This window comes from Cetorhinus maximus, chromosome 20, assembly GCF_964194155.1.
Source record: "Cetorhinus maximus chromosome 20, sCetMax3.hap1.1, whole genome shotgun sequence".
Classification (NCBI taxonomy): domain Eukaryota; kingdom Metazoa; phylum Chordata; class Chondrichthyes; order Lamniformes; family Cetorhinidae; genus Cetorhinus; species Cetorhinus maximus.
Genome location: NC_135898.1, coordinates 92,365,205 through 92,393,145, shown reverse-complemented (window position 1 = coordinate 92,393,145; position 27,941 = coordinate 92,365,205). Strand labels below are relative to the sequence as shown.

At 45.9% G+C, this 27,941-nt stretch overlaps 1 protein-coding gene across 1 annotated transcript in view; it reads right to left on the bottom strand.

Moving 5' to 3' along the window:
* The window catches only part of LOC144694615 (VPS10 domain-containing receptor SorCS1-like), a 776,365-nt gene that overhangs the window by 252,735 nt on the left and 495,689 nt on the right, over nt 1-27,941 (bottom strand). Inside the window, exon 5 of the mRNA XM_078565215.1 lies at nt 7,457-7,530. Coding sequence (XP_078421341.1) covers nt 7,457-7,530 — 74 coding nt within the window. The remainder of the gene's footprint in view (nt 1-7,456; nt 7,531-27,941) is intronic.

Here is a 27,941-nt window from a genome sequence, read left to right as displayed (position 1 = left end):
CATATGGAGTCAGACAAAACGTTAACTCTGCTTTTTCTCCACAGATGCTGTTAGACCTGTAGTTTTTCCAGCATTTCCTGTTTTTGTTTCAGATTTCCAGCATCCGCAGTATTTTTGTTTTTATCTTAGCAACACGATACCTGGGGCACTAACGGTCATTATGTGGGAGTCAGCTGGGCACTGGGGAGGCTCCAGTGGATTGGAGATGGGCTAATGTGGTGCCCATGTTCGAAAGGGGTGACAACAGACACAGGCACCTGGACGTCTGTTAATCTTACTTCAGTTCTGTGTGAAAGAATGACATTGATTATCAGGATTAATATGAAGGATTAGCTGTACAGCAACAATCTAGCAAACAGCAACCAACATGGTTTTAAACAGAGAGAATCCAGCCTGACCAGCCTCCTTGACTTCTTTGAGGAAGTGGCAAATCAAGATGACTTGAGTTAGGTTCTACAGTATAGTGTGCGTAGGCTTGCAGGCAATTAAGGGTAAAAGATAGGAATTGGTGAGGTAATGCCTCAGTTAATCATAGCTGGAGTCCTCACTGCTGGAGGTAACTGAGAGTGATTTTACACATAGAATTTCCCAGTAACTATCCTCTACCAGCTGCATTCTGTTGGAGAAATAATCCTGCTGTTCTTGGGACACTCTGCCTTCTGTAGTTTTGATCATGAGCTCAGAGGTTCTGTTTGAAATTAAAACCACGAGTCCCCCCCACCCCCCGGCAACACACTGACTAATGCAGAGCGATGCCAATAGTCACTTTGTGAAAGAAAAGCTGAAGGGTCAAAAACCTTGAAGGGCCAAGAATGAGTTGGGGAATTATTTCAGGGTGGGGTGAAATACTAAACATGCCAGATTTTTGTGCTGGGGCCACTTCCATTTCTAATTTATATCGACAGCTTGTTTTCAGAATCTGAAAGCAAATTGTTCAACTTTACAGAAGATGCCAAATTAGGGAGTGAAGGAGGAAACCCAGAAATCACAAAATAGGGTAAACAAAATGTAGGCGATTTGAATGATGCAGGATGAATTATAGTGCAGACAAAGAATGGTATGGCAGATTGAAAGGAAAATGGGAAACCTATAAGTTGTGATATTGCTTTAAGAGAGAATATGCTAATGAGTAAGTAGCCCGTATGTAAACCGTATGACCAGCAGACATTGTTCAGAGGGGTTTTCAGTTTAGCTAGCAGCATGTGGTGTGAAGCAATTGCAGCCATACTTTCCTGTTAACAATAGTTGTTGAATCTTTATAGTAAATCTGTCTGCTGAGCAATCTCATACTATATCTTTTAATAAACCAGACCCGTGTTTAGTTTACCAGCCTCGTATGAGATTTGGAAGTTTGTATTAAGCAAACAGAGAAATACAACACGATATAGTCGATAGATGGTGCTGAACTAGCTAAGGATGAAATTAAAAACGATCTTGAAATCTCAGCAGGGTCAACATTCTCTAGTGTTTATATATATATCAGCAGCTGAAACAGAGCATGAAAAACTGAGGGCCTGCTATCTCCTCTATTACTTCTTTCAACGGCTGAGGTATAGTTCACCAAAATCCTTTTCCTCTTTGAGTTCGACCAGTTCCTTTTCTACTGTTAGCTGTCTCAACTGTCTCATCTCCCCCTCTAGCACACCTACACTCACACCCCCACCATCATTTGTGAAAATGAATACAAAACGCTTATTTAACATCCCCATCATACTTCCATCCTCCACAATTAGACTTATTCTTTCATTCCTGTACTTTCTCTTAAACTGTTCTTTCACTTTTTATGCACTTATAAAAGCCCTTATTATTTACTGTTTATGCTACTTGATACGAGAATGTCATATTTACACCTACACAGCAATCATTAACAGAATAGTCTTACAATGAGTAGGGGGGCAGTAGACTTCAAAATTATTATTTTTACAAGATAATAATGTTCAGCGTTTCTTAGAATGTGAATGTAATTGTTTTTCTCTAAAACTGTCCACTTTTAAAGAGCAGTGGGAGAGACATACGACAATATTGACTATAACATCTGGTAATGATTCTTTAAGATGTTGCTAAGCTTAATGTACTGAAATAGCATCAGAGAAATGCGAGCAACAAAAAAATATAATTGTCTTACAATCCCACTTCAAAGAGTATATTACCAAAGTGCCTGATGTTACATTGCAAACTGGATTCAGTAGCAACAGGACGTTGTTGGGGCTGAAGTTAGTCCAGAGCTACATGTTCACAGTCAATCAGCAACCTGTCCAATATCTCCCTCCAAAATGGAAAATCTGTTGCCGATTCACCAGACACAATCTGCTATAGAACAACTTCGGCCCATCCTGTGACTTAGAGCAAAGCCATGCAGTTGTAGTTTTATGGATCTGCAGTAGGGCAGGAGGAGCATGATGAGGATCAATAGGTCAGCCCAGTCATGGGCATATTCAGTGAGAGACCTAATGCTGAGCACTTCCTTCAAGAGTTGGTTAATTTTGGGGTCAATAGCTTTTCTCTCAGAAAGACCTTTCGAAAGTGCAATTATGAGAAGTTTTCAACTTAGAACACAAAGCTGTATGTAACGGTATTGCTCCAGTCAGAGGTAACCTTGATGTACACCAGAAAAGTTTCTTTTTCTTTTTTTCTAGTTACCAATTCTACATAGTGCAAACGTGCAGAAGCAATGAAGGTGGGTGGAGAAGAAATCAGTTAACGTTTCGAGTCTTCATGACCCTTCGGCAGAACTGACTGTAGTACACTCAGTTCTGCCGAAGGGTCATGAAGACTCGAAACGTTAACTGATTTCTTCTCCACCGATGCTGCCAGACCTGCTGAGTTTTTCCAGGTAATTCTGTTTTTGTGCAGAAGCAATTAGTGCATAATGCCAAAAATGTCAACGTTAACGCTCCTCTTTTGTTCTTCAAGTTTTCATTTCCCAATTTCTCTTTGCCTTGCCTTGCTTATATCGTGTGAGGTTTTTCAAAGACTTTCGTAAAAATAAACTAGATCTGAGCCTATTAGTAATCAAGTTCAGGATTGGTTTGGATTCAGATTAACCCTTGAGCTTTAAGTTTGGGCTAAAACGTATCTGTAATTGTCAGTGATCAAGGAGGGTTGTTAAATCCTATAACATTACTGATTTCAGAACGCATACAACTAGCACAGGATGTCCGAGCAAAGGGGTGAGTCTCAATGATTTCGTTTTGGATCTTCTGCTCCTTTATGGATCGTAGAGAGATTGGGGCAAACAAACTAGATCTCGGAAAGATGATGAGAAAAGCACTGAAGAAATAGGCATGTCAGAGTCTCAATCATCCCCATGGCCAGAATAAAACACTCGTCAGGTGGGCGTGCACACGACCTGAATGAGTGCAAAATGACACGCGGTGGTGTCGGGCGAGCGTCCCGACATCATCGCCCAATCGCGCGATATTTCGCTCGGCAGGCGCGCGCAGGAGTCAGTAGCGTGTCCGCCGACAATTAAAAGGCCCATGAAGGCCATTAAAATTATAAGTGAAAGAAAGTTTTCGCTGCCCGTCCAACCTTAACGGCCGGTGGGGCAGGCGGAAAGGCCAAGCGGCCTTTGCATTTTTTAGGAAACCTCATCCACGGGCGGGATGAGGTTTCCAACAGCAAATAAAAATAAAATAAAAATGTTAACATTCCATTAATAACGTGTTTCTGCTCATGTGACAGAGTCACACGAGGGGACATGTTTTATAACATTTTAAAAATCGTTATTTTTAATTTTTCACATCTTCATCGCCCTCCTAGGCAGCACTGAGCACTTCTGCGCGCGTTTCACGCTGGGCAGGCCTTAATTGACCCGCCAGTGTGAAGTCGTGGTTCGGCCCCGATCGCAGGCGGTAGTCGGCTTCCCAACCACCCCTGCCCATCCCCACCTGATGAGGGAAGAACCCTGGTCCATGTTCTGATGTGCTGATGAGATGTGCTCTGAAGAAGAGTCATACGGACTCGAAACGTTAACTCTGTCTTCCTTTCCACAGATGCTGTCAGACCTGCTTAGTTTTTCCCAGCAATTTTTGCTTTGGTGACCCTGGTCCGTGTGTTGTGGTGAGTCTGTTCCAAACGACTGCACCTTGCACAGGCTGGCTGGTTGATTTTATATCACCAGGGAATTTGTACTCTGAGGATATTCCAATGCTGCCGATGTGAGGAGGCATTTCAGCAAGAGAAGTCCTGATCCTAACGTGGACAGTGTTGTGATTGTTTAACCACATGTTGCATATGGCAGTGGTAATCAGCACAGTGAAAAACTGCTTCTCTGTTATAATGAGTGAAGCAGGACTGATTTCTAAGACGAAAAGAATATAACCTCCCTCCCTGTTGTTCTTTTTTTTGTTGTTTTTGTTCATTGTTTTTATTTCAGATTTCTAGCATCCACAGTTTTTTGCCTTTGAATTATACTCTCCTCCGGCTTGGTTTATTCCACTGATTATGATTTACGCACTCCACATGTCTGGTATCTGCATAACAGAAAATGCTGGAAACACTGAGCAGATCTGCCGCTTCTGTGGAGAGAGAAATAAGTTAACATTTCAGGTTGGTGGCCTTTTCATGGTGAAATGGTAACTCGGTTTCTCTCTCCATAGATGCTGCCTGATCTGCTGAATAATTCCAGCGGTTGCTGTTTTTATTTCATATTTCCAGTGTCTGCACTATTTTGTTTTTGCACCTTGAGCGTTGCTGAAAAAAGACACATGTTGTCAAAGCTTTTTGTCTTGCACTCATCCAGACAATTCACAAGAATATCAAACCAGGCAGGTTGACTCTGATTGGCTCATTCCCCAGGACAATGCCAACCAATCAGTACTCTCTTCTCATGAAGTATAAATTGTTGTTCCCTTTTGCATTTGGTATTCTTGCGAATTATTCTGATGAGTGCAAGATGAAAAGCTTCGACAACATGGCCCGAATTTCACGCTCGGTGTGCGCGCCAATTCAGCGGGGCCAGGAGCGGACACGAAATGTACTTCCGATGGTGATCAGCCCCTGAACGCAATTTCACGACAAGTAACGGCCGGCCAGTGTGAAACGTGCGCTGAGTAAAACCTCCTGACCGCCCCTGCCCATCCCCGCCAAGCCCACCTGACAAGGGAAAAACCCTGGTCCATGTGCTGTGGCAAGTCTGTGGTAAACAACAAAGAGAGAACAACAGGATAAAACAAAGGCAGAGGCCAAATGCTAACGCTCCAACATTTTCTCCTACCTCCCCCTGGGCCATAGCTCCACTATCAAACATCAGGCCATTGAGTCCAGGACTGTCACTGACCTCATCTCCTCTGGAGATCTTCCTCCCATGACCTCAGCTGCATAGCTAGACTGGGGAAGCTGGGGTTCTCCTTAGAGCAGAGAAGGCTAAGAGGAGATTTGGTAGAGGTGTTTAAAATCTTGAAGGGTTCAGGTAGAGTGAATAAAGTGAAACTGCTTCCTTTGGCTGAAGGGTCAACAACCAGAGGAGACAGATTTAACATGATTGGCAAAATAGCTGAAGGCGACATGAGGAAAAGCAATTAATGCACAAATGTGGATTTGGAATGTGCTGCCTGATCAAGTGATGGATACTGATTCAATAGCAGCCTTCAAAATGGAATGGGATAAAATGCTTGAAGGATGAAACATTGCAGGGATATGTTGAAAATATGGGAGAGTGGGACTGACCACACAGCCCACACAGATTCAATGTGCTAAATGTCCTCCTACTGTGCTGTACTAATCTACGATCCTATGATACATAGGCGTGATGTACGGTGTTAGTTTTCACTCATTCGTTTTTATGGCCCATCAGCTTCCTTGCCAGTTATCCTCCTTCTAGCCTGTTCTCTTTGTATTATTCACGATAGGTTCCTCTCTTCTTCCCAGTTGAACTGCTGCCTGCCTACCTCATTCCCTCCTCCTGTTTTACTCTATCTGGTGTTCTTCCCTCCTGCTGCATGCAATTGAATTCCTACCGTGAACAGGAAGTGTCAAGGCCATGGATAGAGCTTCCAACAGAGGTGGTCAAAGTAGAAGGGTGGTAGAACATTTGCCCTACGTGTAATTTTGTTACTGGAGTGAGGGCAGGATTTAAATGGCATTTAAAGAGGTAGAACCATAGAACGATATGGCATAGAAAGAGGCCATTCAGCCCATCATGCTGGTGCCAGGGGTATGCCTGTCTTGTGCAAGAGCCCTTGTACCAGCCACTAAAATACCATAAAAAGTAGGTGAGTGAATTGTCTGGGGTAAAGTTGGGTTACCCAACCAATGACTATCAACTAACATCCCCACTGCTTAATTGTAATTGGCCCTCTAATAGGATCCAGGTATCAACTTTTCCCACCTCCACAACACAGGATACCATATAAATCAAGACAGCATGCTAAAACCCTAACCCTAATCCTAAACCGAACCCTTACATTTAAAACAAAACCCATTGAGCTGAAGCATAAAAAATATATGTAGCAAACAGCAGTAGGTTATGGGCAACAAATCACTTGTGCTGCGGCTGTAAAACATACTCAGGTTTGTTGATTGTTTTCCTGTGCCGTTTGATGTGCTATTTTTTAATAAAACTCTGGGCAGAATTTTGCCGACGCGTAAAATGACGCGGGATGACGTTGGGCAGAACATCCCGGTCCATTTAAATTTTCAGGGAGGCGGGGGTGCAGCAAAATCAGCTGTGGGCCCGTCGACCAGTCAATGGCCAATTGAGGCCATTGACAGATCAATTAAAGTACTTAGTGGACCTGCCCATCCAACCTTAAGGTCAAAGCAGGGCTTTAATATTTTTAATAAAGTTATAGTGTAAATTATGAACATGTCCCATCTCATGTGACATTGTCACATGAGGGGGACATGTTAGGGGTTTTTTTGTTTTCTATTTTTAATCTTTTTAAAAGTGTTGGCGATCTCCCTGAGGCTGCACTTAGCCTCAGGGAGATGTGCGCTCTTTCGTGCGCATGCGTGAAAGAGCGCACTCTCGCTTTTGGGGAATCCCCCCCGCCTGCACAGGGAGTGCATAGCGCTTCCCGCTGGACGTCATGCTGGGCAGGCCTTAATTGGCCCACCCACGTGAAATGGCGGCGGGACCCGTTTCGCTGGCGGGGATCGGCTCCCTGCCCGCCAGAGATTGGGTCGGACCCGCCCGCCCACCAGGCCGAAAATTCAGCCCTCTGTCGCCAAAGGCATTAGATAGGTGCTTGAAAAAGAAGGATATTAAAAGAGATGAGGAGTGAGTAGGTAAGTGAGATTAGACTAAGTGGCTTGTGGAGAAAGACACCAGGGAAGACTTGATGGTCAAATGAACTTGTCCTGCGCTGTGACATGCTGTGATGTTCTCTGCAACTCTGTGTTCACACCAGACACAGTGTCCATCTCTACTGACTGAAAAAGATTTGATTTCATAATTAATCCTTTATTGGTGGGAGATAACAAACCTACAGGTGGGAGTTCAATGAGCTCTTACCAGTAGAACCGGTTTGGAGTGATTCTCTCATGGACCAGCTGCCACCTCCTTCCAAAGTCATTGGAGCTGTACAACTGTAAAACAAGAAGGGACAAACACTAAAGGTATCAGTACAAATTCTGAGATGCGCCTGTGCCTAAACTGCCCCATTACCTTTGCCTTTTTAGGACTATGCTGAAGCCTTTGAGAAAATACAAGTAGGTCATCAATGAATGATATATTGTGGCCATATGTTTAATTAATTAAGTAATATGATTTGATTTTCTGCATGCCCATCAACTTACATCAATGGAAGGATGCTGATGATGATGAAATATGGTTTGACGTTCAGAGTTTCAGCATGTTGGTATAGTAACAGGTTCTGCACAGTGGCCTTACTGCTGAAGTCTCCCTATTGTACGTTAATGATTTTTACTGGGATTGCCAAGAACAGGAGAGGGTGGTAGGGCCTAGTTCACACGGAAAGCCACAGAGTGAATTTTTGGTGTGTCCGTTGACAACCTGTAGTCAGAGTATTACTGCAATGGCTTCTCTTCCTGTTTCCGTACCATTATTATCTGGTGTCCAGTGATTTATCCTTGGCCCTCTCCTGTTTTTCATCTGCATGCTGCCCCTTGGCGACATCTTCCGAAGGCACAATGTTAGTTTTCACATGCACGCTGCCGACACCCAGCTCTACCACACCACCACTTCTCTCGACTCCTCCACTGTCGCTAAATTATCAGACTGCTTATTCAACATCCAGTACTGGATGAGCAGAAATTTCCTCCAATTAAATATTGGGAAGACTGCAGTCATTGTTTTCGGTCCCCACTCCAAACTCTGATCCCTAGCTACTGACTCCATCCTTCTCCCTAGCAACAGTCTCAGATTAAGTCCATTTGTTTGCAGTCTTGGTGTCATATCTGACCCCAAGATGAGCTTCCAGCCACATATTTGTGCCGTCACTATGATTACCGATTTCCACCTCACCCAAACTCACCCCTGTCCCAGCTCATCTGCTGCTGAAATGTGCATTCACACCTTTATTACCTCCAGACTTGACTATTCCAATGCACTCCTGGTGCTCGTCTCCCTCATTCTATCCTCTGTAAACTTGAGGATACCCAAAACTCAGCTGCCCATGTCTTAACTCTCACCAAGTATTGTTCACCTATCACCCACATCCCCGTGCTCGCCAACCCTACATCAGCAACTGGCCAGAAAATGTTGCGATTTCAAAATTCTCATCCTTGTTTGCAAATCCCTCCATGGTCTCACCCCTCCCTATCTCTGTAATATCCTCCTACACCACAATCCTCCGAGATACCTGCGTTCATCTAATCCTGGCCTCTTGAACACCTCTGCTTTTAATCGCTTCATCAGTCGTGGCTGTGCCTTCAGTTGCTTTGACCTTAAGCTCTCAAATACCCTCCCTAAACCTCTCTGCCTCTCTACTTCACTTTCCTCCTTTAAGACACTCCTTAAACCTGCCTCCTTGACCAAGCTTTTGGTCACCTGACCGAACACCTCCTTATGCGGCTCAGTGTCATATTTTGTTTTTTAATACTCCTGTGAAGTAGTTAAAGTATTTAAATTTAAATATTTAAAGTATTAAATGCTTTGAAAAAATGCTCTGATGACATTGATTGGGACTTCAGTGCTGATTTTTTGACACTCTTCACCGAGTCCAATAATCCAGCTCTTTTCCTGTAAGACATCCAGGTGATGGAGAATAAACTTGTTCTTAATGAAATGGTAATGAACCAATTGGACCAATGAGTACCTGAGTACGACCACAATCCTTCGTCACTCTGTGCGTTGGCTGAGAAGGTGGAAGTTGAAGTTCAGGCGATAGAATATATCGGTACAATACTCCATTCACCTGACAATGGCGACCCTTTGGTAAGTGCATCCACACCTATCCATCTACCAAAAGTAGCTGTCAAACATTTCCAGAACCAGACACAGAACTGAACCAGGCAAAGTCCACCTCTTCCATGTCGGAGGGTGCAGGCCTTTATCTGCTACACTGGGGTGACTGGAATTTGAGGGAAAGCAAGATGTCGATCAATCGCTTTCCTCACAACTTCCTGTCTTGCTGACACGATAATCTCCAGAGGTAGCAGCCCATGAATCCCCAAGACTTCACAAACCAGGGGCTGCAAGGAGTCATCGCCCCAGAAGTAAGGATAGGCAGACAAAACCGCCAAAAGGAACAAGGGTCAACTCAACAAATAAAGATAGAGAGCAGGGTGAACGTAAGGAAAGGGACAGACCCACAAAATCTAACCAGGAGAGAGAAACAATGGATCGAGAGAGGTATAACAGCAAGGAGAGGAAAAAGGTCAACGCTAGGTCCAGATAAAATGACCATCCATTATACATTTAGGAGAACCTGATGTTGGGAGTCAAACTGACAGTGCACCAGGTACTGCAACTCTTACTGAAGACCAACCAAGTCAAAGCAAAGAAGTCCAAAGGGAGACAATTGATCTTCCAAGCCTCACAAGGACATGATCAGGGTGAGTCCTGAAGCCTCCAGACTGATTAAACCAATGGAGTCAGAGATTTTCAGGAAGAAGGGTAAGTATGTTAAAAGAAATGTAAAATATATGTGGACAAAAACTTGGGAGGGGGCATGTAGTATTAGGGTGTTCAGGGCTGAAAGGGTTAATGTTTGGGACTGGAGAAACAGTACTGCCCACATGATGATGTAAGAGATAGCCACACGTCTAGGAGTCTATAACAAAAAAGCTCATGGCTTAGACTGAGTAATACCTGTAGTCTCATACATCTGTGAATAGTTATGTTTATACCACAAACAGTTATTGTTCAGACCTATCTATGTCTCTGCAACTGTTCCTTAGTCAGTCACAACCAACGTACGACACCGCTCTCCATCGACCAGCCTGTATAATGGACACTCGGGAGCTACTCAACCACAAAGAGCCTAATCCCAGTTTCCACACTTGCAGTTTGCACTGTAGCAGAATGCCCCAGGGTAGCAATCAGGATGTTCACATCTGGCCAATGCTTCCTTCCCCTGGCCAGTGAGGCAGTGAAGCTTGTTTGGCACTCCCATTATCATTCTGGGCGAGATTGATTAGCATGGCACAGACCATGGACCAGACATTGGTATTCTGCATTGAACAGCCCCACAACATTTAATATATCTCTATCCTGAAAATTAAAAGAAATATAATTCTCATATTTCAGAACTCTATCCTTTACTAAAATACTTCTAAGCAAGCCTACATCCAGTATTTGCAATCATTTTATGCAATAAAGTCTGCACATCATCAATCAAATTCACCAGATTCATTTTAGAAATCAGTACAATTTACATAAATTTTACAGAAGAGCTCACAGGAAATGGATTACAGGTAGTAGTAAACAGGACTGATTGGGGATTTAGAATCTCATCTTCAAAGGCTTTAATATTATACATTCCAGAAGTTAAATTTCAACCTTGAAGGCTAGGACAAATTGAAAAAAAACTCCGACAACTGGCTCAGGGGTCCTGGTGCATGATTAAGCCACACCTGTGGCTCCCCATGCAGACAGCACGCACACTTGGGGCAGCCTGCTCATGTAATTGATTTCTGCGCGCAGCCAGCGTTAAACGCACCGCTGAGCGGCCACTCCCGAGCAGGAAGCGCAAAATCGTGGGAGGCCAGCACCACTTAATGCTAGCCGGTGTTACTTAACACCGTGTCTCCTGCCAACGCAAGGTGGCTGCTGATACCTTTCTGCACATGGGCACGTGTCCGTGTATGTGCAGAAACCAATCGCGTCATTTGCAGGAGACACGGGTGCCGGTAATGACCTGACTGTGTTATGAGCCTTCTCATAAAAGCTCCAGCAGTGATTAAAAACATAAGGCCGCGGCATTTCTTAATAGGCATTTTATTTATTAATAGGTTTTTTATTTGTCTGTGTCAGCTCTCCGGTTACCTGAAGTAATTTTCCAAAAATTAGCGCGGCATTTGGGTAGCCAATTGATTTCTCAGGTCTATGTTACCTGAGATTGGCAAAACACAACTAAAAATAAAAACTGAGCGCAACACTGAAAGCTTAACAATGAAACAAGCAAAAGGGAAAAGAGTAAAATGCAGGAAAAAATAACCCAAATGGTGGCGCGTGAGTCCTGCTGCACGTTGAACGTGATAAAGATGGCGACTGCTAACCTGATCTGACTGTCAGCGTACAACTGCACACGCATGGCATTGGCTGAAAACATAGCCCTTACTTAAAGCTAGTCTGCACCTCTTCAAGGGGAGGTGGATTCTGGGCGGGGAAAGTGCTGGGGCTGTTGTATAAGAGAGTGTGAGCTAGAAGAACAGTGGATGATGGCACACCATAGCAGGGAGCAGGCGCCAAGGTTTTCTGACCCTGCCTCGGTCGAGGAGGTGCAGAGAAGGGGACATGTCATCTATCTAAGGGTTCCAACCAGACAAACTCTCCAAAGCCAGCGGGAGCAGCGGTGGTCAATGCCAGGGGTGTAGCCCCGAGGACTTGTGCAGACATGGCTTGCTCCTGAGGATCTTTCTTCCCCTCCTCCTCCTCCCTCTTCCAGCAGCTTTTCCTTTTCTATGTAATCTCTGCTCACTCTGCCTGCCATGCTGCAGGCCAAGGGGGATAGAAATAACTGCACTAATGGCTGGAAGCATGTGGCCTGAGCAGAACCCATGAAGTCGGAACCAAGGCTTTCACCAAGTGCCGGAGAATGAGAATGTCAGAGGTGGAGTGATAATTGGAGAGCGTGGAAAGCTTAAGGGGTTGGACCATTCAAGTTGCAGTAGCGTTTTCAAAAAATAGATCTCATTGACCTGTCCTCCCCTCAGAACAACAGGGCAGCCATTCTGGAATTAAATACCCAAAACAACTGGGCTGTCCCAGCACGCATTTAGTACAGTGCCGGTAACAACTTTGATTATTATTGAAAATGGTCAACATTTCTGAAAAAAACAGATGCTGCTTTTGAAACAGGTAAGCTTTTCAGCAATTTACAAAAGTTTTGGAGTCAGGTTAAAACAGCTATAGTTTCCTCGAGGGACAAGCTGGTTCATTTCTGCCTGGCATTTATATATATATATATACATGTCTGTTAAGATTTCATTGCGTTTTATAACTCCGTGCAACAAACACTTGAGTTGATTAGTTTATCACTGCACATTACGCACATTGTGCTAACAACATCCCCTTGACAATTGGGTCAACTTTTACTGCAGCCTCCCACACAGCACTCCTACTAAATTGGACGGAGTGCGTAAACAGCATGATTGTGGCCGCCTAGGATACTGACCTGAGATCTATGAGAACACTGCTGGAACCATGGCGTGTGTCTCAGGGCTGTTGATGTGGTTAAGCCAGCTCCGCGTGAGACACAGTTTAAGTGTTGATTAGCTGTGCTGCTTACTTCATGCTGCTTCTATTTAAGTGCCACCTCTGTTGTCTGTGAGCTGTGATTATTGAGGTCACTGGGCTACGAGACGTTAGGAATTGAATACTGCGGATGTCCACTGTACTGAGGCAGTGCACCGTTTGGAACTAAACACCAGCAGTTATCGCACTCTCCAATAGAGGATCAAGGTTGTCAACCCTCCATGTTTGTACTGTCGCCCCCTAGGAGCTGAAGACTAATCTCAAGGACACTGCTGCAAAACAAATTATAGAAGCATTATAACAAAATTGTGCTTTGAACATTTCCCTTTCTTATTTGTAAAATATCGAAGCTGGGGAACAGGCTGTCGTCGAACAATCGAGACTAGTCCAGTTGGGTAACAAAAGGCTGAATTTTATGCTGGTGTCGGTATCCCTGCTCCCTCGACCAGCTTGCCCCGCAGCCATTTAATGGCCGCCGGACAGTTGGCTGTCTTGAGATGGGACGTCCAGTCCCATCGGGGGGGATTTCCCACCCTCCAAGAGCTGCCGGGAAATCAAACGGCCCAGCAGCTCAGCTCTGTTCCCAGCAGTGCCCCCGGAGTAGTGGCCGTCGCTGGGACTGCAACAGCGCGGGAGGAAAGTGAGCTGCGATGGCGCTGGGAACGAAGGTGAGTCCAGGGTCTCTCTGAGGTTAGGTTGTCAGGTCCCGAGGAGGCGGGAAACATGGCTGGGGGTTGCGGTGGACAGGACTTGGGGGGGGGGTGGGGGGGGAAGGAAAATAGAGGGATGAGGGCCTTTGTGGGAGAGGGGGGGAGTTGTTCCCCAAGTAAGCACAGGGGGCCACCCTAAAGGAGGCAACCCATACCCACTTGACTGGCCACGGACCTGCCCAGTGGATTGTACGCTTGGTGCTGGCTTTGCCCCTGCCGTGGGTAAAATCCCAGCGACAGCAGAAGGAGGCCTCAATTGGCTGTCAGGCAGGCTGGCCTCCCCCGCTGCTGGTAAAATTGCTGGGGGAGGGGGGTGGGGTGGCTGGGCCAGTAGGTGCTGGGAACAGTACCCATGGCATGGTGCCCAATTTTATGATCCCCTCCTCTTGCCCCTGGGGGCAGCTTGGCAGGCGGGGGAGGGGGGGCCATAAAAGTCTGTTTGCATTAAAATCAATGTGAAAGGCAATGCACTTGGAGGTTGGGCCACTGGAGGGAATGTGGAGTAGAACAGTTCACAGCAGGAGGTCATGTATGGAATATCCCCAGCCAGAGTTGGCAACCAAGTAAGAGGTGCAAGATTTAGAAACAATGAAACATAGAAACTAGGAGCAGGAGTAGGCCATTCGGCCCTTTGAGCCTGCTCCGCCATTCATTGTGATCATGGCTGATCATCCAACTCAATAGCCTGCTCCCACTTTCTCCCCATACCCTTTAATCCCTTTCACCCCAAGAGCTATATCTAACTCCTTCTTGAAAACATACAATGTTTTGGTCTCAACTACTTTCTGTGGTAACGAATTCCACAGGCTCACCACTCTCTGGGTGAAGAAATTTCTCCTTATCTCAGTCCTAAATGGTCTACCCCGTATCCTCAGACTGTGACCCCTGGTTCTGGACTCCCCCACCATCGGGAACATCCTTCCTGCATCTACCCTGTCTAGTCCTGTTAGAATTTTATAGGTTTATATGAAATCCCCCCTCATCCTTCTGAACTCCAGCGAATATAATCCTAACCGACTCAATCTCTCCTCATATGTCAGTCCCGCCATCCCAGGAATCAGTCTAGTAAACCTTCGCTGCACTCCCTCTATAGCAAGAACATCCTTTCTCAGATAAGGAGACCAAAACTGCACACAATATTCTAGGTGTGATCTCACCAAGGCCCTGTACAATTGCAGCAAGACATCCCTGCTCCTGTACTCGAATCCTCTGGCTATGAAGGCCAACATACCATTTGCCTTCTTTACCGCCTGCTGCACCTGCATGCTTACCTTCAGTGACTTTGGGGTGGGGAGGGGAATAGTTCTGCAACACCTGCAATACCACACCGCACTCCCACAACCCCACACCCCCCCACACTCCCAACCCTCAGGAAGGCTAGAGAGTTTGTATAGGGACCAATTAAAATTTGATGGGAGCCCTTGTCTAGCTTTCCTTAGATGCGAGCTGTGACTCTGTGTATAGCATTCGCGCCTCTGAATCAGAAGGTTATGGGTTCATGTCCCACTCCAGACACTTGAGCAAAAATCAAGGTTGACACTCCCAGTGCAGCACTGGTAAGGTATCATCCATCAGATCAGGCATTACATCGAGGCCCCATCTGCTTCCTCAGATGAACGTAAAAGATCCCATGGTCGTATTTAAAAGAAGAGCAGCAGAGGTTCTCCTGGCCAACATTCATCCCTCAACCAACCTCACTAAAACAGACTGCCTGGCCATTATCACATTGCTGTTCGTGGGGCCTTGCTGTGTGCAAATTGGCTGCCACGCTTCCTACAACAGTGACTGCATTTGAAAACGTACTTCTTGACTGTAAATTGCTCTGGGGCATCCTTAGGTCACAAAAGGCGCTATATAAATACAAGTCCTTCTGTTCCTTCTTTTAAATTTTTTCCTTTTCCCTCCTTTTTTTCCGAAGGGTTTTCTCAGGCTGGAATATGTTGCTGCGGTCTCTAACCGGTCTTCTTACCCTATGACATTTTGCATTATGCCCACAGAGTTAGCAGCAGCAGGCTGTGTGCGACAATGGGGCTGCTATTAAAATGGGGAATTCTTCACCCACTTTTTTTCTCACCCCGAGAAAGATTTACAAATTAAGAATTTTTACGGAGGCCTGAACTTTTCGCTCGTCGGGCGCGCGCAAATCGGCAGGCCCGAGAGCAGCTGGGAAACGGGCCCCCGACCGCGATTTCACGCAGGCTGGCCGATTAACAGCCAGCCGGTGTGGAACGCGCGTTGAGAAATGCTCAGCGCTGCTGGTGGGGATGGGAAGAGGGTGGGCGTTGACGTCACCACAGGTGCTGGTGAGCATTTCCAGTGATCTCCCTGAAGGCAGACAGGTGCCCCAGGGAGCTGCAGACCCCCACAGAATAAACCAAACGACAAAAAAATGCTGCAAAATACGTCCATGCAGCACAATCAGGCACCTGAAAGCAAACCTCATAAAAAAAACCTGTCCCCAGATATCTCTCTTTATTTTATTTCCTCACGGAGATTTCATACCGCCCTGGATCCAGGTTTGAGCAAAACTGTAAAGGCCGCCTGGCCGATTGGCCCGTCTGCCAATCGTAAAACTGGACGGGCCATGAAAAATCACTTTCAATTGCCTCCTTAAAGGGCTTAATTGTCGGCAGGCTCACTTCCGGCTACTGAGCCCGTTCGCCAAGTGAGGTATCGCACGAGTGCGCGGTGACGAGGGGACACTCGCGCAACATCATCTCACACTATTTTATGGCCGGACGGGTCAGGCGTGCACCCACCCACGGGATGTAAAATTCTGGCCTGAGTGTTTTTGGTTGAGGTTTGCCCGAAAGAGAGTAGATTCTCCAGGCAGACCTCTGCTGGATCGACCACTCATTCGTAGACGAGAGTTGCCTTAAATGTGACAAGAGCAGTTGGAAATCATGCCTGACAAATTTACTAGAATTCTTTGAGGAGGTAACAAGCAGGATAGATAAAGGGAAACCAGTAGATGTAATATATTTGGATTTCCAAAAGGCATTTGATAAGGTACCACACATAAGGCTACTTAATAAGATAAAAGCCCATGGTGCTGGGGGTAGTATATTAGCATAGATAGAGGACTGACTAACTAATAGAAGACAGAGAATTGGAGTGCCACAGGGATCAGTGCCGGGGCCACAATTATTTACAATATATATTAATGACTTGGATGAGGGAAGTGAATGTACTTTCGTCAAGTTTGCAGATGACACAATAATAGGTGGGATGGCAAGTGGTGAGAATGACACAAAGAGTCTACAGAGGGGTATAGACAGGTTAAGTGAATGGGAAAAAACTTGGCAGATGGAATATAACGTGGGAAAATGTAAGGTTATGCACTTTGGCGGGAAGAATAGAGGAGCTGGATATTATTTAAATGGAGAAAGACTGCAGAAAGCTGCAGCACAGAGGGATTTGAGGGTCCTCGTGCATGAATCACAAAAAGCTAACATACAAGTTCAGCAGGTAATAGGGAAGGAAAATGAAATGTTGGCCTTTATTTTAAAAGGAATGGAGTATAAAAATAGGGAAGTCTTGCTAAAACTATGCTAGGCACGAGTTAGGCCACACCTAGAATACTGCGAACAGTTTTGGTCCCCTTATCTAAGGAAAGATATACTGGCATTGGAGGCAGTCCAGAGAAGGTTCACTAGGTTGATCCCGGGGATAGAGGGATTTTCTTATGAGAAGAGGTTGAGTAGGTTGGGCCTGTACTCATTGGAGTTTAGAAGAATGAGTGGTGACCTTATTGAAACATATAAGATTCTTAGGGGGCTTGACAGGGTAGATGCTGAGAGGTTGTTTCCCCTTGTAGGAGAGTCTAGGACCAGAGGGCATAATCTCAGAGTAAGGGGTCGCCCATTTAAAACAAAGATGAGGAGGATTTTCTTCTCTCAGAGGGTAATCAATCTGTGGAATTCTTTACCGCAGAGGGCTGCAGAGGTTGGGTCATTAAGTATATTCAAGGCTGAGATAGACAGATTTTTAATCAGTAAGGGAATCAAGGGTTATGGGGAAAAGGCAGGAAAGTGGAGTTGAGGATTATCATATCAGCCATGATCTCATTGAATGGCGGAGCAGGGTCGATGGGCTGAATGGCCTACTTCTGCTCCTACGTCTTATGATTTTGCACAGATCCCAAACTATGGCCAATGCCTGGTAAATCAGGAGATATCCAGGACGTTGGCATTGATAAATGTCTTTGATCTCTGCAAGTCTTTGAAGGGAGGCTTTTTAAGAATCAATGCAGACACCTGGCGTTAGTCAGCTAAGGTGTCACAAAGGTTGGGAGCATCAATCAGTGCCAGCAGCCGTCTGGAAATGTGGAGTACCTGCCTTGGACAGCGAGACTCAGGGCTGTGACGTTGAGTAAACGACCATCTGAAGCAAGCTAATGTGCTCTGTATTGCGTAACAGAAGTCACATTGATTTTCTTTTTATTTGTTCATGGGATGCAGGTTTCGCTAGCAAGGCCTGCGTTTATTGCCCATCCCTCACTGTCCTTGAGAAAGTGGTGTTGAGCCGCCTTCTTGAATCACTGCTAGAGTTCATGTGGTGTAGGTACACCCATGGTGCTGTTAGGGAGTTCCAGGAGTTTGATCCAGTCATAGTGAAGGAACAGCGATATACTTCCAAGTCAGGGTGGTGTCTGACTTGGCCGGGGGGGGGGTGGGGGTGGAGGAGCTTGCAGGTGGTGGTCTTCCCATGTGTCTGCTGCCCTTGGTGTTCTAGACTGCACTGGAGTGTCAACTTTGATTTTTGTGCTTAAGGCTCGGATTTCGGCACGACAGAAGGTCTCTCTGTCATTGCAAAAATCCCAGAAATGACTGAAAATTCGAAGTCCCGACCCCGAACCTGGCATTTCCCATCTTCGCGGGGTCAGGACTGGAGTGAGGCCGGGGTTTGCGCATGCGCAGTTCGTGGGGGCAGCCGGCCATTTAAATCACCAGCTGCCTCCACTGAAGTGGGATTTTGGAAGAACAGGAGTGTGGAATCTGGAGTGTGCAGATTAGAACAGGTAAGAGGAGGCCTGAACTTGGTAGATTCTTATGGATAGCCAGGGTGCCCCTTTAGAGAGGTAAGATACCCCTTTGGATAGGGTTCTGGGTCACCTTTGGGAGAGGTAAGGCACCCTTTGGGATTGTTAAAAGTGAACATGTTTATGCGTTTGTTACACACAAAGTCATTGGAACTATCATGTTGTGAAAGAGGTGTTCTGCTGTCCAGGGACTATCCAGCTGACAAGGAGATGTCCAGAAACTGTCCAGCTGTCAAGGAAATATTGAGGAGCTGACCGGCTGTGAAATCTGTCAAAGCTGTCCAGGAAGTGTCAAACCTGTAAAAGTTACCCTGCAACTGTCAAAGATGTCAAGGAACTGTCAAGGATACTAGGTGAGGTGACATGAAGCGGATAAGGGCAAAGGGTGGTGGGAAGGCATGGGTCAGCATGAGTTGGCGCTAAGGTGGCATGGGGGTATGAGGGCAATGGGGGTGGGTAGAGGGGCATTAAGTTGACATGGGAAATGGGGTGGCCATGGGGTGTGGGTAGGGGGCATGGGTTGGCATAAGTTGGCATGGATGGGGCATAGGGAGTGTGTGGAGGGTGAGGGGGTGAGGAATGAGGGCTGGAGTTTTTTTTGTTTTATCATCATTATTGTCAGGCAGGGCTTGGGCCTAGCCCACTCCTAAACCCGGCAGCCCACACATTTGTTCCGGGATAGCCCGAAATGACTCCTGAAAGCCACCCCGCTGCCCTTGCTTCCAACCCCCACCCCCCCTGCTGCCCCTCTCCCGTGACCCCCACCCCATCTCGCACAACCCACCCCCGCAATGCTGTGACCTCCACCCTGTGATCCCCATACTGCTCTCACTCACTTTTGGCCTGGGATCCCTTGTGATCCTGGGCCTTTGGTGGGTGCACTACCGGCAGCTACCACTGCTCCTGGTGGCGCTGATGGGCAATGGAGAACTACCAGCCTCTGATTGGCTGGCAGCTCTTGGCAGGCAGGATTCCTGCCACTGGGGGAAGGCCCGACGGCAGCCTCTGAAGTGCCTGAGGGCACCTAAAAGCATCGGACCTCCCCTATAGAACTGCAGGGTTAGGGTTAGGATTGTTCTCTAACCGCTTGTTCTCCGATTATTGGGCGAGACCCCTGTCAATCCAACTATCTGGCTTCCTTCTCCAAAAATGCTGCCTGAGAGTTTCCAACATTTTTCGTTTTTCTGTCCAACACAGTTGCTCCTAACACACAGTGAAGTCATCATAATGCTCTTCTTGTGGTAACTATTCAAAGGAATGATATTGATAATGCATCAAAAGATTCATTTCTAGCCTGTAGTATCGAAACAATGAGACATTTTAAAGATATAATTGTCAGAAGACTGCAAAGTACATCTGTTTGAAAGACTAATGTTATATAAATACACTTTCCACTGAGAATAGGCAGCAGCCTCCCAGCTACAATGTTATGAAGCAACTTTTTTTCTACCAACTTAAATATGGGAGAAAATCCTATTATTATTATTAAAACTGACACTGATTACAGCACAGTCTGCATTGACAGAAAGAAGTCGTTCTAGTCTATGATTACGTTCCTGCATTCATATATAATAAAAACACTGGCACTAAGCTGTTAGAGTCTAAAGGTTTCTCTTCCCTTCCCTGGGCTGACCAGTTTTCAAAGTTTTTGGTTCATGCCATCTCCCCTTGATGCCCAAACAGCATTACCATCGCTGATTCCCCAACAACCAACATCCTGGGGGGGTTGCCATTGACCTAACTGGACCAGCTTTTTAAACACTACGGTTACAAGAGAAGGTCAGACACTGGGAATTCTGCAGTGAGCCACTCACCTCCTGGCTCCCCAAGGCCTGTCTACAAAATTTAAGCCAGGAGTGTGACGGAACACTCTCCACTTGCCTGGATGAGTGCAGTTCCAGCAGCATTCAAGATGCCCAGCACCATTCAAGACAAAACAGTGTGCTTTACTGGTGCCCCATCCACCACATTAAACAATCACTCTCCACCACCACATTGGCAGAAATGTGTACTATCTACAGAATGCAGTGCGGCAACTTGCCAAGGCTTCTTCGACAGCACCTTCAAAACCCGTGACCTGTACCACTTAGAGGGAGAAGGGTAACAGATACATGGGAGCACCACCGCCTGTGAGTTCTTCTCCGAGTCACTCACCACCCTGACTTGGAAATATATCATCGTTCCTTCGCCGTCGCTGGGTCAAAATCCTGGAATTTTCTTCCTAACAGCACTGTGGATGTACCTACACAACATGGACTGCAGCGGCTGAAGAGGATGTCTCACCAGCACCTTCTCAAGGGCAGTTAAGGATGGCCATTAAATGTTTGCCTCAGAGCTTGGAGCTCCACTGCCTCTTTCAAAATCTTCCACTTCCACTCTGTTATTTTGGGCCTAAGCCTTTAACATGACATCGGATCAGTGGGGCCAAAGTGTTGGACCCACTTCCAATTGCTGCTGGTGGACCTTTAAGAATCTTACATGGCATATGCTCTCGTTCTTTGCTTGTTTGAAAAAAAATCTTGGTGATCACCTCCATGAAATTTCTTATACTTTCACCTCTTCCTCCTTATTTGTCCGCTTTACATCCAGGGTTTTTAAATCTCTCAATTATTATCTCATTACAATTACCTTTCTTATTGAGAAACCAAGGTCATTGTTGAAAAGGCAGGGCCCAGCCCAAGGGGGAACAGGAGAGGAGAGGCAAAGCAAACAAAAAGCAGTGACTGACAACACTAAATCAGGGTCCAATAGGCTGTTGATTACTTCCCTAAACAGGTCCCTGTCATTCACCATTAAGCATGTTCTTTACAACAGCTTCTTCAGCTATGTGCTCCCAGTTTGCACTCTATGCCGTAATCATAATGCACGAGATGGAATACGCTAAGGTTAAAGTGACCAGTCTCTGTCACAAAACGTGAAATGGATTCACCTACTTAAATTATAAGGCTCCAGGTTTCCAGGGATTTCTCAATGAGACAGAGTTGACCCGTCAAACTACATTTTATGAGCATTTTTTAAAGCCACATGTCTGTTCTGCTCTGTAAGACAAATTACTCATGAGTTTTTTTGAAGGTTGAAAGCTGAAACATGTGCCTCTTGAAATGCTTCAACCAGAGACTCAAATGTTGTCTGCACTTAAGTAAAGGTACAAAATGTTCTACAATGGATGCAAATTATTTGGGCATTTCTGAAAAAAACATTCATAAATTGTGCAAAATGAAAGGTATGAAGGTAGATTTTCCTCTGCCTTGGATGTGTTAAAAACAGCATTCCCTAGGCGCAGGGTAGGGAGAAAAGAGGGAGAGACACATAACATCAGGCCTCTGCCCTCTTCCTGCTGCCCGCAGATTTCCTGAAGCTTCCCCAAAATGTCTAACTGGGCCTGCCCCAGTGTCCTAAGTTCAGGACCAGCAAAGTTATTTTGATGACTGTGGCAAACCTTGTACAGAGCAAAAGCTTGTATTTGTGAGATATTCCTTTAAATCCAAAGTGAAATGAGACAGAATTCTGTAAAGGGGGTAATTGGAATTCCTGGCTATGAGGTCATTAGTCTTCTGAGAAGTGAGACTTCAACTAAGGTTGCTACGAGGACGAAAGTTAAGGGAAAAAAAAGGCTAATGAAAGCTAACAGGATGGTATCATGTTTAACCTGTGTGCCGCAGCAAGGTCCAGTTCTAGAACTCCGAGTGTGCTTAAGAACAAGCAAAGCCCTTTCTGCGAAAAGGTCAGTTTTGTGTTTGGCAGTAAGAAACATAGGACTGGAGAAGCTCTTGGTGAGGCAACGTACAAGGGAGCTAAAAGGGACAGAAAACTAAAAGTGGTGTGAATTTCTCACAAATGCTAAAGAGATGAGTGTTTGTATCAGAGGGACCAGGCCGTGGGTTGTGTGTGTTGGTTGGTCGGTTGAAAAGGAACTCTGGAAAACAACGTCATCAGGACTGATGAGACCTGAAGGCACCTTGTCGGTGTTAGCCGCATGCGGTGACCTCGGAGAGAATACAGCCGCTGGTCAATCGACTTGGGTCAAATTCATTGAGTGGGAAAGAGTGAGAAACCCTATGGACTGGAGGACGAATTGGAAAGACAGTGAGATTGCACATTTGTGCAGGGAGCGATGCGAGTATTTGTAATTTTGTGAGGCATATCTTTGTTGTATCAACTATTTAAACTGAAATTAATCTTTTCAAGTGAAATACCGTCTTTCTGTCAATGCTTAATTTTATGTTGATTTTGGGTTTGACTGTTACAGTTCTAAAAAGTGAGACATTGTCCATTGATTCCTTTCCTTAGAGTCATTTGGGGATTGCTTTCTTTTCAGGTTATTGGTCTCTATGGGGATCATAACATCCCCGAGGCAGCAAGGAAGACTTCAGGCCTCCTCACTCATTTTCCAGTTAGTCCACTTGTTGATCATTAAAAATGTCAGGTGCAGTGGTCTTTCTCCGGATAGTCCTGGTAGATGGTCTGAGGAGCTCCTGAGGAAGAACACGCAGGCAAGTTAAGAAAAAATATTCTAAAGAACCCCCAAGACAATTTGAGGAATATTGGCCATCACCCTCGAGCAGAAGGCCCCGACTCAGAGGCCTGCAGCTGTGCTCACATATTCCTGAGGCTTCCCCAAAATGTCTAACTGGGCCTGCCCCAGTCCTAAGTTCAGGACCAGCAAAGTTATTTTGATGACTGTGGCAAACCTTGTACAGGTGTTTAAATGGGCCTGCAGGTTAAGGTTTGGGTAGTTCTGTATATGTGAGTACATGGATTTTTAAAAATTCATTCATGGGACTTGAGTGTCGAAGGCCAGCATTTGTTGCCCATCCCTAATTGCCCTTGAGAAGATGGTGGTGAGCCGCCTTCTTGAACCGCTGCAGTCCATGTGGTGTAGGTACACCCACAGTGCTGTTAGGGAGGGAGTTCTAGGATTTTGATCCAGTGACAATGAAGGAACGGCGATATAATTCCAAGTCAGGATGGTGAGCGGCTTGGAGGGGAACTTGCAGGTTTGTGGTGTAGTCATGCATCTGCTGCCCTTGTCCTTCTAGGTGGAAGAGATCATAAGATTGAAGGGATTGTTGAAGGAGACCTGGCAAGTTGCCGCAGTGCATCTTATAGATGGTACACACTGCTGCCACTGTGTGTCAGTGGATGTTTTATAGATGGTACACGTTGCTGCCACTGTGTGTCAGTGGATGTTGAAAGTAGTAGATGGGTTGTCAATCAAGTGGGCTGCTTCAGAGCTCTGAAGAAGAGTCATACAGACTCTTCTCTCTCCACAGATGCTGCCAGACCTGCTGAGTTTTTCCAGAATTTTCTGTTTTTATTTCAGATTTCAAGCATCTGCAGTATTTTCCTTTATGCTTATATGACTGGTTCACTTAAGTTTTTGGTCACTGATAACTCGTAGAATGTTGATGGTGGAGGGTTCAGTGACACTGATACTATTGAACAAGGAGAAATGGTTAGATTCTCTCTTGTTGGAGATCGTCATTGGCTGGCACTTGAAAATTACTTGCTACTTATCAGCCCAAGCCTTAATGTTTTCCAGGTTTTTCTGCATGCGTGTACAGACTGCTTCATTATCTGAGGAGTTGCAAATAGTACTGAACACTGCAATCATCAGTGTTGCATCTCCTGGTCTGACCTTATAATGCCATTTTTGAAGCAGCTGAAGGTGGTTGGGCCTAGGACACTACCCTGAGGGACTCCTGCAGTAATTTTCTGGAGCTGAGATGATTGGTTCCACCAACCAAATGTTACACCCTTGTTCAAAAAAGCAATGCAAGGTTAAGCTCACCAGGTCAGTCAGTTTAACCTCGGTGGTAGAAACAACAATTCAAAATTCACAGTCAGATGGACGTGTGTGTACTAATTAAGGAAAGTCAGCACTGACTTGTTAAGGAAAAATCATGTTTAACTAACCTTCTCTGATTTTTTTGATGAGGTAACAGACGTCGTTGAAGAGGGTGATGTGGTTGATATGTACATGGGCTTCCAAAAGGCATTTGATAAAGTGCCATATATAACAAGCTTGTCAGCAAAGTCATAACCCATGGAGTAAAAGAGACAGGAGCAACAAGGAAAGAAAGCTGCCTGAGTGACAGGAGACAGGGTAATGTGCACAGTTGGTGAAACATAAACAGCGGGGTCCCTGTGAGGACCCATATTTTTCTTGATATACATTAATGACCAAGATTTGGGTGCACAGGGCACATTTTTCTGATGACACAAAACCTGGAAGTATTGTGAACTGTGAAGAGGATAGTGACAAACTTCAAGAGGACAGAGACATGCAGGCTGGTAGAATGGGTGGACAAGTGGCAGGTCAAAGTGCAGAGAAGTGTGAAGTGATACATTTTGGTAGAAGGACAATTAAGAGAAGTAATGTAAAATGAAGAGTACAATTCTAAAGGGGTGCAGGAGCAGAGGGACCTGGGGGTATAAGGGCACAAACCGTTGAAGGTGGCAGGGCGGGTTGAGAGGGCAGATAATAAAGCATTTGGGATTCCGAGCTTTATAAATAGGGGCACAGAGTTTAAAAGCAAGAAAATTATAAATCTGTATAAAACTAGTTCAGCCTGCATTGTGTGCAGTTCTGGGCATCGCACCCTGGGAAGGATGTGAAGACATTAGAGAGGGTGCAGAAAATATTCACAGGAATTGGTTCCAAGGATGAAGAACTTCAGTCATGTGGCTAGATTGGCAAAGGTGTTCTTCTTGGAGAAGAGAAGATTTGTTAGTAGTGTTCAGGATCATGAGGGGTCTGGAGAGAGTAGATAGGGAGAAACTGTTCCCATTGGAGGGAGGATCAAGGACCAGAGAACACCAAGTTAAGATGTTGACAAAAGAAGCAATGGTGACCATGAGGAAAAACATTTTTTAGACAGCGAGTGGTTAGGATCTGGAATGCACTGCCTAAGAGTGTGGTGAAGGCAGATTCAACTGAGGCATTCAAAAGGGAATTGGATCATTATCTGAAGAGAAGAATTTGCAGGGCAACAGGGGAAAGGCAGGGGAGTGGGACTAGGCAAATTTCTCTTGCAGAGAGATGCGATGGACTCAACACAACAGACTGACTGGCCTCCCCTGTGCTGTAACCATTCTATGAATCCGATTCTAACCATAACAATCTTCCTTTGTGCTAGGTGTGACTCCAGCCAGCGGAGAGATTTTCTCCCCCACCACCCCCGCTGCCGGAATCCCACTAACTCCAATTTTACTAGGCTTACTTGATGTTGCACAAGGTCAAATTCTGCCTTGATGTCATGGGCAGTCACTCGCACCCGCACCTCTGGAACTCAGCTCTTTTGTCCATGATTGGACCAAGGCTGTATTAAGGTCTGGGGTCAAGTGTTAGCATCGGTGAGCAAGTTATTGTTCGATGCTGCTTGATAGAACCGTCAATGGCCTCTTCCATTACTTTGCTGATGATTGAGAGTAGACCAATGTGCCGGTAATTGGCCAGATTGGATTTGTCCTGCTTTTTCTGAACAGGGCACTTTCTCATATTGTCAGATAGCTGCCATAGATGTAGCTGTATTGGAACAGCTTGGCTGGGTTGTGGGGGTGAGATGGGGTGGGGGGGGTGGGGGAAGTTGGTGGCGTGGCTAGTTCTGGAGAACAAGTGTTCACTACGACAGCTGGGATGTTGTCAGGGCTGGGCTACAGAAAGATAAACCGTGGGCTCCCCAAAGGGTCCCGGTGAGGATCCCTGCTTTTCTTGATATATATTGACGACCGAGATTTGGGTGCACAGGGCGCAATTTTCTGATTTTTCTTACTATATCCTTTACTGCCTTTACTATATCCAGTGCCTTCAGCCATTTCTTGAATTGCATGAGCTGACGACTGGGACCTGTGATGCTGGGGACTTCAGGATGAAGCTGAACTGGAATGCCCTCTTGGCACTCCAGCCGAAGGTGGCTGCAAATGCTTCAGCCTTATCTTTTGAACTGACGTGCTGGCCTGCTCCCATGTATTGTGTATGCGAATAGCTGAGCAAGTAGTTGGGTGTGGATTGGTGTCTCTATGTAATTGGGTGTGGATTGGTGTCTCTATGTAATTGGGTGCGATTATGTGGTAGTCATGCTCAGGGCATTTGTTCCAATTTTGCTTCTAATATCCCGCCCGTTTGCTGTCAGCTTGCATTTAATGCAGAGTCACATTGAACTGTTTCAATTAGTCTATTGATAAAAAGCTAGAGGAGCCAGATATAATCACTGGACAGTATGTGCGATTCCTGAATTAGTTAGTGGCTACAAACATGTAAGGGAAGGATTTTACCTCATCGGGTGGGCCCAGGAGCGGCCGTGAAACTGACCACCGCCCATGATTGGCTCCAACCGCAATTTCATGCAATTTACAATGAATGGCCAGCCAGCATGAATCAGGCACTGAACCGCTCAGCAGCACCTGTGTGGGTGGGCGGGGGTAGGAGGGCGAGCGTGGAAGTCAGCGCAGGCACGGAGGAGCGCGCAATGAAGGCCCCCTGAAAGGCAGCAAGGAGCTGAAGGTTTCTAACATTCACAGAGTCACAGAATCTCACAGGGCAGAAGAGGCCCTTCGGCCCACCGAGTCTGCACCGACACATGAGAAACACCTGACCTACCTCCCTAATCCCATTTACCAGCACTTGGCCCATAGCCTTGAATGTTATGACGTGCCAAGTGCTCATCCAGGTACTTTTTAAAGGATGTGAGGCAACCCGCCTCCACCACCCTCCCAGGCAGTGCATTCCAGACTGTCACCACCCTCTGGGTAAAAAAGTTTTTCCTCATATCCCCCATAAACTTCCTGCCCCTCACCTTGAACTTATGTCCCGTCGTGACTGACCTTTCAACTAAGGGAACAGCTGCTCCCTATCCACCCTGTCCATGCCCCTCATAATCTTGTACACCTCCATCAGGACACCCGTTTCATCCCAGGCAACATCCTGGTGAATCTCCTCTGCACCCCCTCCAGTGCAATCACATCCTTCCTATAATGTGGCGACCAGAACTGCACACAGTACTCCAGCTGTGGCCTCACCAAGGTTCTATACAACTCCATTCATGACCTCCCTACTTTTGTAATCTATGCCTCGATTGATAAAGGCAAGTGTCCCATATGCCTTTTTCACCACCCCACTAACATGCCCCTCCGCCTTCAGAGATCTATGGACGCACACGCCAAGGTCCCTTTGTTCCTCAGAACTTCCTAGTGTCATGCCGTTTATTAAATACTTCCTTGTCAAATTATTCCTTCCAAAGTGTATCACCTCACACTTTTCAAGGTTAAATTCCATCTGCCACTTATCTGCCCATTTGACCATCCCGTCTACATTCAAAATAAAGATTTTAAAATTAAGGCAAACATGTCCCCGCTCATGTGACTC